Source organism: Erythrolamprus reginae, chromosome 2, assembly GCF_031021105.1.
Source record: "Erythrolamprus reginae isolate rEryReg1 chromosome 2, rEryReg1.hap1, whole genome shotgun sequence".
Classification (NCBI taxonomy): domain Eukaryota; kingdom Metazoa; phylum Chordata; class Lepidosauria; order Squamata; family Dipsadidae; genus Erythrolamprus; species Erythrolamprus reginae.
In genome coordinates, this window is record NC_091951.1 from 136078923 (window position 1) to 136093254 (window position 14332).

The 14332-nt window shown below is 43.7% G+C and overlaps 1 protein-coding gene across 1 annotated transcript; it reads right to left on the bottom strand.

The window, feature by feature from the left end:
- Positions 1 to 5812: 5812 nt before the first annotated feature.
- JUNB (JunB proto-oncogene, AP-1 transcription factor subunit) lies at positions 5813 to 7528 on the bottom strand. The gene has a single exon (XM_070739497.1). It carries the CDS (start codon positions 7434 to 7436, stop codon positions 6483 to 6485), a length of 954 nt encoding a protein of 317 aa, XP_070595598.1. The 5' UTR covers positions 7437 to 7528; the 3' UTR covers positions 5813 to 6482.
- Positions 7529 to 14332: the final 6804 nt, after the last annotated feature.

A 14332-nucleotide genomic window follows, 5' to 3' on the forward strand; every position in this document is an offset into this window, starting at 1 on the left:
CATAAGTACCGCAGCCACGTTCCATTCCAGATCAGCTTGTCGTCCTACCAGAGATGGTAGATTGCTCCATATAGCTCCAAGGTGGCCTAGCAAGGATCTTGCCTCAACCTTCTAAATGATAGCAACAAGTAGTTAAGAAGCCAGGGAGGCAACGTAGACAGAAGGAATTTGGTACTCTGGTACTAGCTACCCCTTATCAGAATCCAGTTTTTATCCTCAGTGATAAATGGCACCTGAGGAGTTTGACTGTTATAATTTCTGTCTGTTCAATAGACTTTTCTGAAAACCCTGATTCAAATGTCCTTGTACCTATTATATACCTATTAAATTCCCAGTATGCCATTATTATCCTCACTTAGGATCATAGAGATGTGTTGTAAAAATACAACTCCTAATCAAAATCTAATTTCCCATTTGTTAATACATCTCTATTCTGCCTCTTAGCTTTTGAAAGTATTTTCTAGCTAGGCTCTTCTGCATATCTTTGCAACCTAGTAAAGTTAAGGCTTTTCAAAGTTGTTCTTTAACAAGTTATTTTACAAGCTTTTAAAAATAACATGGTTTTTTAAAAAAAATTGCTGGTGAAACTTGTGTTTCACATCATATATAATCAGAAACTATATATACAAATCAAGAACAGTGGCTGCCAGTTATTTTTCCCCCAACTTTGGCATCTATACTGTGAGAAATAACCATGTCCTCCCCCAATTCAAAACCACCCTATGTCTCATACATAAAGTTAGTGCTGCCTTTATGTCAAGTAATCTGTGAAGACAAATTGCCAAAATGAATTTGGCAGTTCCAGTCCAGGAAAACCCCAATGCGCATGTCTTTCTTCAGCCATTGCTATTAGATGACTCTAAAGGTTCTCTATGGTCCAACATCCCATTTACTTTTTACTGAGTCACACTGACCTTTTGATCTGTGGCTGAATCGTGGACTAGCAATTTTTTTAAGACAAGAAAAGCAGGATACCACATCCTGCTTTTGTGAGTAACTTTGTTTTAGCCCACCCAAAACTTACAAGTCCAGTTGGAAGCACATGCTAGAGCCAGGGCATGTATGAAATATACAATGTTTGGTGTTGTTTTACCTAAACTACGGGTGTCAAACTTGTAGTGTCACGTTTCTATCATGTGACATATCGTGATGTTTTTCCCCTTTGCGGAGCTAGAGTGGGTGTGGCCTGCGCAGGGATACATCCAGCTCACGGGCTGCCCATTTGACACCTAAACAAAATCACTAAACTAAAAAAAGCTGATACCAAGACTAAAATACAGTGACGTGCACCCTGTAATTATTCACACTAAGCCAGAGCTCTCAAACTCCTGGCCCGCAAGCCAGCTACACCATGTGCTGGCCACGCCCATGCCCAGTGTAGCGAAGGGGAGGGGGAGTTTCGATACATCACGTGACACCACCATTATGTCATGAATTTGACATCCCTGCATTAAGCTGTAATTTCTAACCCTATAAGTGTGATTGGACAAATCATAGTTTTAAAAAATCCATGGTTTAGTGTGATGTGTGGACCTAGCCACAGTGTTACTCAAGGCCATCACTCCGATGACACCAAAGAAAAGGATAGTCAAAGTGTGTTTACAAATTTACAGTACCCTACCCAACTTTAATCTCTTGGAAGAAGGGACCATCAGAAAAATTTATAAGCAATCAAAGATCCTTCATAGTTTCACATAACAGAATTCAGAGTTAAATCATGGCTAAAAGGACAGCTACCTTATAGCATAGCGTCACAGTAAGCCAGAAGGGTAAACCCTGAAGCATCTATCTAGGGCTTTTAAACATTGTTACTAAATTGTTAATCTTTCATATGATCAGAGGAAAAACTTGACTATACAGGGTATATCTGTATTTATTTATATAAAATTAAATGGAATCAGAATTAGATTTTATTCTGATTGCACCTACGGTTCGTTGGAGTATGGCTCCCAGCATACTCTACTCAAAATCAAGAGCAGTCTCAGGAAAACTTTGGCATATCCATGTGTTAACCTACAATGGATAAGTTCACATCATGCCAGATAAACAGACAAAATGCCTGATAATTTAGTTTTACATGTGAATCGCTCAAAGACAATTAAGCAACAGATAAAAATGTGATACATTTTAAATGGGAAACTAAACACCTATTTTGCATAGCTTTATTACTCTTCTTTATAGTCGCAGAAGTAAAAATGTGCTCTTGAAAGTCCCTTAAGAAATTTTTTTTGTACATTGTACATAGCAAAGATGATCTAAACTTGTTTGGATCTGTCACTATATTCCCTTTATATAAAATGTAATGATTTTATTAAGCTGCCTCACACTTCTTGTGTCAGTTGCACTCCCCGAAATAAAAGGCATCAGGAAGCAAATAATGTGGCGAAGAAAATGTAGAAGGAGCATATTCTGAAGGACATAAACCAATCATGATGAGCTCAAATTGTGGATTGTAGTTGCTTCTTTAGCAATTTAGTTAGATATACATTGTCTTTCTTCTTGAAGCTCATGGTGGTGTATATAACATTCCTTCCCCCTATTTTTCTGTACAACAACCACCCCATGGAAGAGGTTGGGCTAAATCACCCAGTGATATCCACAACTGAAGCAGCACTTAAACCTGGATTACCCAAGTGCTACCCCAACACTTGAACCACTACGCTATGGTGACTCTAAATACACAGCCATCTAAAGTTTCCCACAACTATTATTAGTGAAATAGTAGTCTGGACCATACAGCATAGTAATTAATATTGTTTGGTTTGGCTGACTTTGTCTTAGCATGTTGCTTGAGTTCAGCCTATTGTGATTATTCAGATCACACCTTAAAAATGCCCGAAACAAGTCAGAAAATTTAATTTCCCCACCACATTAACCCAGTAAACAGTTTGCTTAGTTTCTTTCTATATATGTTGCGTGAAATCAACTACAAATATGTATCTAGCCCAGTATGTGAACCCAGTCAGTTTTATGTTATTCAACAAGTTATGATTAAGTTTAGCTTAGAGAAATTGATGAATTCGGTCAGTGTCTTCTCTCTTTGGTAAATACTTCTTAGGAGAGCACCAACATAGAGAGAGAACCTCAGCAAAGATGTTTACAAAACTGGCACATAGCAAGAAAACCCTTCTCTTATTCAGGGGTTCTTAACCTTTCTAATGCTGCGACCCTTTAATACAGTTCCTCCTGTTGTGGTGACCCCCAACCATAAGTCAAGCACCAATTATCCCAACAGAGCTTTAAGCTGATTGGCATGAAGGTCAGAGGGACACCCCCACTATAACGCCTGATTGGTCAGATTGTAAAATATGTCCCAAGGTGCCAGAATAGAAGCTTTAGTTTGTTTGTTTATTTATTTATTTACTTATTTATTTTTTAGATTTGTATGCCGCCCCTCTCCGTAGACTCCGTAGTTCTGAACACCAGGAGAAATTTATCTTTTCTCATGGTCTTAGACAACCCCTGAGAAACAATTGTTTGACCCCCCAAAGGGGTCCTGACCCCCAGGTTGAGAACCACTAAGATCCTTTATCATATTAGTGAAACAACAAATGGTAACCTAAGAACCACTAAGAAATCTAAACAGATCTTCTGGGAGAGGTGCCTCGCTTAGCGAGGAAGTAGAAAAGGATTGGTTTAGGATTGGTTTAAGATTTGAGAGTCAGAATAGCCTCAGGTGCTAGTTCCTCACTCGAGCTCCTGGACCAGGGATAAAACCAGTTGATATCCTCACAGGACTGTTTCAGGCCTGGCTTGACGTTTTATTTCTGAAGAAAACTCAAAATTAAATAAATTTGATTATTTCTGTTTGTAGAAATCCTATAGGGCAGGCAGGGGTCTCCAAACCTTGGCAACTATAAGCCTGACGGACTTCAACTCCCAGAATTCCTCAGCCAATGGCTGGTAAATTCTGGGAGTTGAAGTCCAGCAGGGTTAAAGTTGCCAAGGTTTGGAGATCCCTCCTATAGGGATATAGAAACATCGAAGATTGACGGCAGAAAAAGACATCATGGTCCATCTAGTCTGCCCTTATACTGTTTCCTGTATTTTACCTTAGGATGGATATATGTTTATCCCAGGCATGTTTAAATTCAGTTACTGTGGATTTACGAATCACGTCTGCTGGAAGTTTGTTCCTAGTGTCTGCTACTCTTTCAGTAAAATCATATTTTCTCATGTTGTTTTTGATCTTTCCCCCAACTAAGCCCATCTTTCCCCCAACAATATGCTCCGAATGAGCAAGAAATGACTTCTAAAAGGAGGGGAGCATGGCGTGCCCCCCCCAGTACAAACTCTCCCATCTGGAAACCTGGAAATAAGGAGAAACTTTCTGACGGTGAGAGGGATCAACCAGCAGAATCGTTTGCCTGCGGAGGTTGTGAGATCTACACTACACTTTCAAGGGGAGATTGGACTGCCATTTGTCCGAACTGGTGTAGGGTAGGGATAGGAAAAGTTATCTCCTCTATGAGTTGTGGACTTCAACTCCCAGAATTCCTGAGCCAATCATGCTAGCTCAGGAATTCTGGGAGTCGAAGTCCACATGTCATAGAGGAGCCAACTTTGCCTACCCTTGGTGTAAGGCAGGGGTCCTCAAACTTGGCAACTTTAAGACTTGTGGACTCTGGGAGTTGAAGTCCACAAGTCTTAAATTTGCCTAGTTGGAAGACCTCTGGTGTAGGGTATCCTACTTGGGCAGGGGGTTGGACTAGATGACCTACAAGGCCCCTTCCAACTCTAACCAATAAATAAATCTACGGAGCAATCGTTTGGGAGCCGATTACCGGCAAAGAGACGGCATTACGGGAAAACCAACAAAAGCTGACAATCCACAACCACGACCCATCGATAGCGTGTCAGTCCCTCTCCACTCCCCTACCCCCCCCCCGCGGGACAAACGTGTGAACCAGGCCTTTGTGTTGCCCCCACACGGGCTCCACCCAGCTCAAAGTTCGTGGCTTTGCGGCGTCTCGGGACATTCCCAGCCCGAAAAAAAAAACATCGCCCCCTTTCCTTGTTTGGCTGGAAATTGACATAGTCCAGGGGCCTTTGCCTGGCAACGTGGGCGGGGGTTCCCGGAATGGAGCCCGACCGGCAGCAACGTCACGAGGCAGAAACTGCCCAAATATGGGCAGCTTCCCCTGCGTCAGCAACGAGGGCCCCCCTCCTCCTCTCCCGCTCAGCCCCGGAGGCTCCACCCAACTGGAGCTGAAGTCAGAACTTGCGAGATGAAGGAAGTGAAGCTGAGGCGTGTGGGAGGCCGAGCCCTAGGGGCCTTTTGAGGCGCGCCCCCTCCCTTCCTTTCCCGTCCCCTCACTCCCAACGGGCTTTCCAAAGCCCCGGAGCTTTTAGAAAGCACCGAAGCTGAGTTTGCCTAAAAAAGGGGCGAGGGGGACATTTTCATTCCGAAAATGACGTGAGGCAGAACCTCCCGATTTTGGGGGGGGGGGGGTGTATCAGAGGAGAAGACACCATGCGTGGAAGCTGAGGAAAGGAAAGCGAAGGAAGAGGAAGCGCGGTGAATTCCACCGAGCGCGTGACGGCCGCCTTTAATTAGGTTTATATACTAACAGGGCCCATTAAGAACAAACATCCACCGGAAGGGTTAACGACCAGGTTACTGCCGTCAGGGCGGTTCTAGAAATTAAATCTTCCCCATCTCTCTTACGTTGTTTTTTGTTTTTCCCCGAGGTTAAGTAGGTCGTGTCTGGGCCTGTACAGAAATCCACAAAATACTTTTTAAAACAAAACAAAACAAACGACAGGGTAAAGGAGTTGGTAAGTTGTGGCACATTGAAAAGAGGCACACGGATAAAGTAGTTCGAACGTCTTTACTTAAATAATTAATAAAAAGTCAAAACACAAGACAAATTACAATCATGGAGGGGTGAACTTGAGGACTCAAAAGTATTAAAAAGCGCTAGTAAACAAACCCTCTCCCCCCTTCTTGGCCCATTTGTCCACACGATGGCCTCTCAGAGGGGAAGAGAGGCTGAGATTCCATCAAATCCCTGACAAACTCTGTCCTGGTCCCTTTTCTTTCAGTTATAAATTAAATTAAGTCCGTTTCTTTTTCTTTTCTACTGGCACGAAGGAGACCCCCAAAAGGCCAGTTTTTTCTGGACTCCCGCCTCGAGTACCTCCAGTTCTACTGCACCATCCAGCGATGCAGCCGCACGAGAGCGAGAGAAAACGCGTTTCTTTTAAATACACACACATACGAAATCACACGCTCACGGACAGCTATTTTTTTTAAAAAAAGAACAACTTGTTACACACTCAGCACAGATCGAAGTTCTGGATCCACCAGACTGAGTCACCGACGTAAACTGGGAAACACGGACTTGGAAACAGAGACGCATCAAAACGTCAGTCCGGCTCCGTGTAAACTTTTTTCGCTGGACAAGTCCACTTCTTTTTTTCCTCACGGCGGGAAAAAAAACGAAGTCTCTGAGATGACGGCGGTCGGTTTCCTCACCGCCTCAGAAGGACTGCTGCATCTTGGTTGTCAAGAGGAGCTGGCAGCCGTTGTTCACGTGGTTCATGACTTTCTGCTTCAGCTGCGCTACCTGGTCTCGGAGCGCGCTGGCAGTGTTGGACAGTCCGGCGTTCTCATTCTTTAAGCTCTTCACCTTGTCCTCCAGCCGAGCGATGCGCTCCAGCTTCCTCTTCCTGCATTTGGTGGCGGCCAGGCGGTTGCGAAGCCGTTTCCTCTCCACCTTGATGCGCTCCTGGTCTTCCATGTTAATGGGAGACACCGGCGGGCTTTGCACATCCGGCACCGTCTGGGGCTCCTCTTTGAAACCCCGCGTCGGGTGCGGTAAAGGTAAGCCGTGAGGCTGCGGCATGTAGCTCAGGTTGGCGCTGGGGAAGTTGGACGCGTTGCTCAGGACGCCGGGAGGGTTGTAGCTGGTCAGATTGGTGTAGATCGGAGGCGGCTCCTGGGGAAGGGAGGCCCCGTAGCCGCTGCTGGCCGTCGAAGCTGCTGCTGCCGCCGCCACCGCGGCCCCGATCGACACATTCGGCGGCGGCATGTGGTTCATCTTATGGAGATCGTCCAGCGCCTTGACGAACCCGTCCGCGAAGCCTTCCTGCTCTTCGGTGGCCCCCCGCGGGTAGTAGTACTGTCCCGTCGGCGTGGGAGTGGTGGTGATCACGCCGTTGCTGTTCTGAACGATAAGGCGCTCCAACTCGGGGGCGGCTAGCTTAAGCGAAGAGCTCGCCGCTTCGGCCGATTGTTGCTGGAGCGAGCCCGGGAAGTAGCCGGTGGGGCCGTCTTCTTGGCCGCGGAGGTGATGGGGGAGCTGGGACTTCAGGCCGCGGAACGGCTCGGCCGACAGGTTCAGAGCCATGCCCGACTTCAGCGCCTTGTAGTCCTGGCTGTAGCCGGAGAAAAAGGAGTCAGGGTAGAAAAGCTGCTCCATCTTCGTGCACATCAGCCGCGCGTTGGGAGGAGGAGGGGGTGGCTAACCCGGGCTAGGACCGTCCGAGATGGCTCGGGGGCTCACCGCAGGAAAGGCCTTCTCTAGCTGCCTGCCTGGGGCGTGGATCGAGTTCTTCTCCCAACGCGAGGAGAGCGCGCTTCCGCCTCCCTCCCAAGCTTCACTTCCAGATTTCAGAGCGAGACAAGACACAGAGGAGGGGGGTGGGGGGGAGAAAAGCTTGTCTTTCCGGCGGCTTCTCCAACCTCCCCGCCCTGACTAAGCTCCGCTAGCGAGGATGATTCAACGCTTGTTTCCCCCACAAGACGGCAAAGCCCACAGGACGAGCGTGTCCGGCTTCAAAGCCCTCCCCGAGAAGCAAAAGGAGCAGGTACCGTACCGGCCAGAGGGAGTGTGAGAGAAAGAGCGCGAGAGCCTCCGAGCGCACCGCTGCCAATTGTGAATTATCTGGGCTGCAGCGTGCGCTTCCCGCCGCCTTTTATACCGGCGGACCCGCGGTGCTGGCGGAAGGGCGTCCTCATTGGCTTGCGGAGCCCAGCGGCTCCGCCCACCGGAGCCGCACGCGAAAGGGGAACTGAGCTCATTGCTCGGCAGCTCGTGCTCCAGTAAACAGCCCGGGGGGGGGGGGGGCGGCAGCGGGGGTTGGAAGACACAGCGCGTCAGAGTAACGGGATGGGCGGGAGAACGAGGAAACCGGGAGGGGAAGCAAGGGGGGAGGGGGGGGAGAAGGGTGCAGCCCCGGCGGCCGTGTGAGGAAAGGCACGCACGAAGCAGAGGCGCGGGAGAGGTGGCGCATGACGTCCTTTGCGCTGAGGGAAATGAGCCCCTCTGCAATTTAACGCTGCTTATTTCCAAGCAAGCGCGGGAGATTGTAGCCGAGAGGTAATAGGGGCGGAGGGTGGCTTTTTCTTTTCTTTTTTCTTTTCTTTGTTTCTTTCCTTCCTTCCTTCCTTCCTTTCCTCAATTCCTCTCTTTCCTTCCTTTCTTTCCTCCCTCCTATCTTTTTTCCTTTCCTCCCTCCCTCTTTCCTTCCTTTCTTTCCTCAATCTCTTTCTTTCTTTCCTTCCTTCATTTCTTTCCTCAATCCCTTTCTTTCCTTTCTTTCCTCCCTCCTCTTTCCTCCCTTCCTTTCCTCCCTCCCTCTCTTTCCTTCCTTCCTTTCCTCCCTCCCTCTCTCCCTCTCCTTTCTTCCTCCCTCCCACCTCTCCTCTCTCTCTTTTTGTTTTGAACACAGTTCCCCAGAGGGCATCGTGGTCGTGTTTTGGCAGCCGGTTAGGTATTAGTTCTGTGTTAAGTATCTTCTATCTATAGGTTTAAAATTGGCTGTGGGTGATCTTTGGCATATCACTCCTTCAGCCTACTGGCCGACCTTTATGGAGCTGTGTATCAGAGAAAAGTAAAGCAACCTTCATAAAGCAGGCAGCCTTTCTTGGAAGAAAGGTGACAGATTAGTACTGGGTGGTGGTGTTTGCTTGTTTTTTCAATGTACTCAAAGACAGATCAATTTCATTCCCTAAGCACCAGAAACCTGATCTGATTTCCCCCCCCAAAATTAAAAGAGTTTCCAAGGTTAGCTAATATCAGGGAAGCGTTTCTTTTGTCGGAATTGCCTCTGTGAAGCTAACGCGGTTCATCAGCTCTAGAAATGCCGTCTGAGTAAAAATATTTTGTCATGAAGATTTACAGGCATAACAGTTATACCCTCTTCTCTGTGAAAATTTAACTGGACACAAAACAGTTCAGCCAACATACTGAGAAATGAATGCATGCTCTGAGATGGACTCAGAGAGGGGTGTACAAATGCCATAAAAATATGTAGAAATAATCCTATGTCAAATACACACATTGAAATCAGAAACCACAGGCAAATACCACTTGAAGGCATAGCTCAGACATAAGTTACACCCTGCCATATTCAAAATAAACAGATGAACAACCAGGAGAGATCAGCATACAACATTCAGATTCCAGAGAAGGAAAAGAAGAAAACATGCCAAAGATGTATGAAGAATGTACAGATAATTGATCTTTGGGGGAAAGATCAAAAGCAACATGAGAAAATATTTTATTGAACGAGTAGTAGATCCTTGGAACAAACTTCCAGCAGACATGGCTGGTAAATCCACAGTAACTGAAATTAAACTTTCCTGGGATAAACATATCCATCCTAAGATAAAATACAGGAAATTATAAGGGCAGACTAGATGGACCATGAGGTCTTTTTCTGCTGTCAATCTTCTATGTTTCTATGTTTCTATAAAAGCTTTTTTTTTAACACATGCCTAAAGTCCTTAAGATGAAAACAGCTAGGAGTGACTATTAGTACGGTTAGCCTAATTACTTGCAATAGCAAGGAATAAGAATTGTGGAGTTAAGCTAAAACTTTCACCCATATATTCAATAATTTTGAGGGCGAGGACATATAAAAGAATCTTCAAAATACAGACCTCTATCGGTTTTGATCCAACCCAGTTGCTTACAGCTAGATATACAAAATAGAAAGCCAGACTCAATCCTGATCTCTAAATTTTCAGAGGGTGATCATTCAAAGTTGAAAACACAGAAAAAAGTTACTTATGACCATTTTTCATACAACGCTTGCAGCATCCCCATGGTCATGTGATCAAAATTTAGACGCTTCTATTTAGGGTGGTTGTAGTGCCCCAGGGTCATGTGACCACCTTTTGCGACTTTCTTAAAGTCAGTGGGGAAGCGAGATTCACTTACTAACCATGTTAGTAACTTAGTAACTACAATGACTCACTTAACAACTGTGGCAAGAAAGATCGTAAAATGGGGCGAAATTCACCAAGCAACTGTCTGCAACAAATTTTGGGCTCAATTATAGTAATACTGTAAATCAAGGACTATCCGTATTACATGTATTCTCTCTCATAGCTTTTAACATGCTTACATTTTATATATAAACACGCCTCTCTCTCTCTCTCTCTCTCTCTCTCTCTCTCTCTCTCTCTCTCTCTCTCTCTCTCTCTCTCTCCCCTGTGTGTGTGTGTGTGTGTGTGTGTGTGTGTGCATATACACATACTGCCACATAAAAACAAGTATTTTGGGAAATCCCCATATTAAATATTTTCTCCATTAATATAATAACAAATCTATCTCCCAGCCATCATACATTATATCTAATCTATCTGATGTCTGACAAGGGGAAAAATGAGTTTAGCAATTATAAATAACATTTGCCCTCAATGACTTTATTAACCATGAAACAAGAAATAAGTCACATTAACACTGAAATGTAGTCATGGAAAGAGTATTCACAGTTAAGTTGAGATACATATATGTGAATAAACACACACACACACACACACATATATATATGTGTGTGTGTGTGTGTGTATCATGTTTTTGCTCAATTTTTAAAATTAAGGGAGACTAGGATAGCAGTATCTACATATATCTACATATATTTACATATACTGTATCTACATTCATAATTTCATTGCATTTCTCCAGATAATAACACAGGTACTTTGAAACAACCTTTTTCTATACTCTGTCAAAGTGAGTGCACCCTAATGGAGTCAAACATTTAAAAGGTCCCCAATTATTTTTGGTAGAAAGGAAGGAGAAGATGAGGAAGAGGAGAGGAAGGAGGAGGAGGAAGGAGAAGAGGAAGATTCTTTATTGGCCAAGTGTGATTGGACATACAACAAATTTATCTTTAGTGCATATGCTTTCAGCGTACATAAAGAAAAAATAAAATATATTCATTAATAGAATAGAATAGAAGAATATTCATTAGAATATTAGAATTAGAATATTCATTAAGAATCATAAGATAGTGATAGTCATGGGATATAATAAGCAAGCAAATCATACTAGGAAACAATAAAACAATATAAATTGTAAAGATACAAACAAAATGGTTATAGCCATAAGTGGAAAGAGATAGGTACTAGGAAGGATGAGAATAATAATAATAATACAGTCTTGGTAAATAATTTGACAGTGTTGTGGGAATTAGTTGTTTAGCAGAGTGATGGCTTTCGGGGGGAAAGTGTCCTTGTGTCTAGTTGTTCTGGTGAGCAGAGCCTTATAGCAGTGATGGTGAATGTATGGCATGGGTGTCATAGGTGGCACGTGGAGCCATATCTGCTGGCACGCAAACTCAACCCCAACATGCATGTGTGTGCCAGCCAACTGATTTTTGGTTAGCACAGAGGTTCTGGGAGGGTGTCTTTAGCTTCCAGAGAGACTCCAGGAGGATGGGGGAAGGCGTTTTTACTCTCCTTCAGCTCCAGGGAAACCTTTGGAGCCTGGGGAGGGTGAAATATGAGCCTACTGGGCCCACTAGAAGTTGGGAAAGAGGCCATTTCTGGCCTCCAGAGAGTCTGGGGGGAGGAGGATGTTTTCACCCTCCCTAGGCATTGAATTATGGTTGTGGGCACTTACACATTTGCGATAATGAGTGTGCATGCTCTTTCAGCACTGGAGGAAAAAAAGGTTCGCCATCACTGCCTTATAGTGCAGTTTTGAGGGTAGAAGTTGAAACAATTTATGTCCAAGATGTGAGGGGTCTGTAGATATCTTCAGCCCTCTTTTTTGCTTGTGCAGTATTCAAGTCCGCAATGGAAGGCAGGTTGGCAGTAATTGTTTTTTCTGCAGTTTTTATTATCCTCTGAAGTCTGTGTTGGTCTTGTTTGGCTGCAGAACCGAACCAGGCAGTTATGGAGGTGCAGATGACAGACTCAATGATTCCTCTGTAGAACTGAATCAGCAGCTTTAGGGGCAGTTTGAACTTTCTGAGTTGGTGCAGAAAGAACATTCTTTGTTGTGCTTTTTTTATTATGTTTTTGATGTTAGGTGTCCATTTTAAGTCTTGAGATATAATAGAATCTAGAAACTTGAAGGACTCTACTGTTGATACTGTATTGTCCAGTATTGTAAGAGGTGGTAGTATAGCAGGGTTTCTCCTGACATCTACTACCATTTCTACAGTTTTGAGTGAATTTAGTTCAAGATTGTTCTTGTTGCACCACAAAGCTAGTTGTTCAACCTCCTGTCTGTATGCAGATTCACTGTTGTATCAAATGAGATCAATCGCTGTTATATCATCTGCAAACTTCAGTGGAGGGATCTTTTGAAATGCAGTCATTGCTATACAGAGAGAAGAGATGTGGAGAGAGCACACAGCCCTGGGGGATTCCTGTGCTAATTGCACAGGTATCTGATGTGATTTGGCTAGCTTCATCTGCTGCTTCCTGTCTGTTAGGAAGCTTATGATCCATTTATAAGTGTAATAAGGTACAGCTAGCTGATTTAGAAGAATATCTGGAATGATGGCATTGAATGCTGAGCTGAAGTCTACAAAGAGGACCCTTGCATAGGTTCAAGATGTTGTAGGATGTAGTGCAGATCATATTAACAGCATCAAATGTTTATCTGTTTGCTCGGTAGACAAACCGCAAGGGGTCTAACAGCGGATCTGTGATGGTTTTCAGGTGGGCCAGCATTAGCCTTTCAAAGATCTTCATAACTACAGCTGTTAGAGCAACCAGTCCGAAGGCATTCAGTTCCTTAATGAAGAGTGTCTTCAGCACTGGGATGATGGTAGAGCATTTCAACCAAGAAGGAACATAGCACCTCTCTAGAGATTTATTAAAGATGCAGGTGAAGATGGGGTCCAATTGGTTAGCACAAGCTTTTAAGCAAGAAAGAGTTATCTTGTCTGGGCCTGGTGCTTTTCCTGGCTTTTGTCTGTGAAATAGACTTTGCATCTCATTCTCTGTAATCACCAAAGGTGGTAGGCCCAATGGGATGGGGTAGGTTGTTAATAGGCTTGGCTGGTGTTGGTGTGTCTGAGATGGGGATTGTGGAGATGGGTGGCAGCAGTTTTCTCTCAAACCTACAGTAAAATAGTACTTTGGTGGCTCACACAAAAACTGATCTTTGTAACAAAAATGCTCTCTCATACCCCGCCTCTCTTCTTATTATAATAAAGAAAATCATAAAAAGATTATTGTATAGAATATGATTAAAATATACTTGAACAGAATAAATTGGATTCAACATCTTCAGATATATAGATGACAGAATATGTATCCATGTAAACAGTATCTTGTCAATATGGATACATGGTCCAGTAGAAAGAAGCAAATGAAAGCTACAGTAAAATACTACTTTTTAAAACAGCTCTATAAATAGAAAGACAAGGACAGATTCAGAGAAAATATTAAAGTGCAGAACAACACACCAATAATAAAGTATCTTTTGTGAAAAGAACAAGGAAAAACTGATGCCTTTGATTTATAGTTGTGGAGGAAATTGTTGAGAACAACCAGGGACCATAAAGAAAAGTCATCCAAAACTAGATGAAGTAAAACCAGATTGCTCATTGGAAGCACTAATAATGAATCTAATGCTTAAATATTTTGGACATATAAAGAAGACAACAGACACTGGAGAAGACCCTGATTCTTGGAAGAATAAAGACAATGAAAAAGATGCCTCAGAAAGACGGAGTTTAGGCGCTATCAAATATAAGCTTACACAAACTCAATTAAGCCTTCCAAAATTATGTCTGCTGGGTTACAAAAAATTAGAAAAAAATGAGTGGCTAGTAGTTTTGTTTTGTTTTAAAAGCAGGATCAGATCTAATTATTAGTTGATCAAGAAATGAGAGAGCTCTGTCTTACTGGAAAATTAGAAAACGCATCAAGAAAGGATAAGCCATTTATGAGCTATTGTTAAAAGGGAAACAACTTCTATACTGTTATCAACTAAACTCCAAGGGGTATCTATGTATTCTCCAAGAGTTAACTTTAATTCAAGCAAATTTTGACTTGATGTTTTAAAATTAGAGGTGATGAGGATCAACCTTTCTTGAATGAGCTTCATCCCTCCCCGTGATACAAAAGGATCAGTAA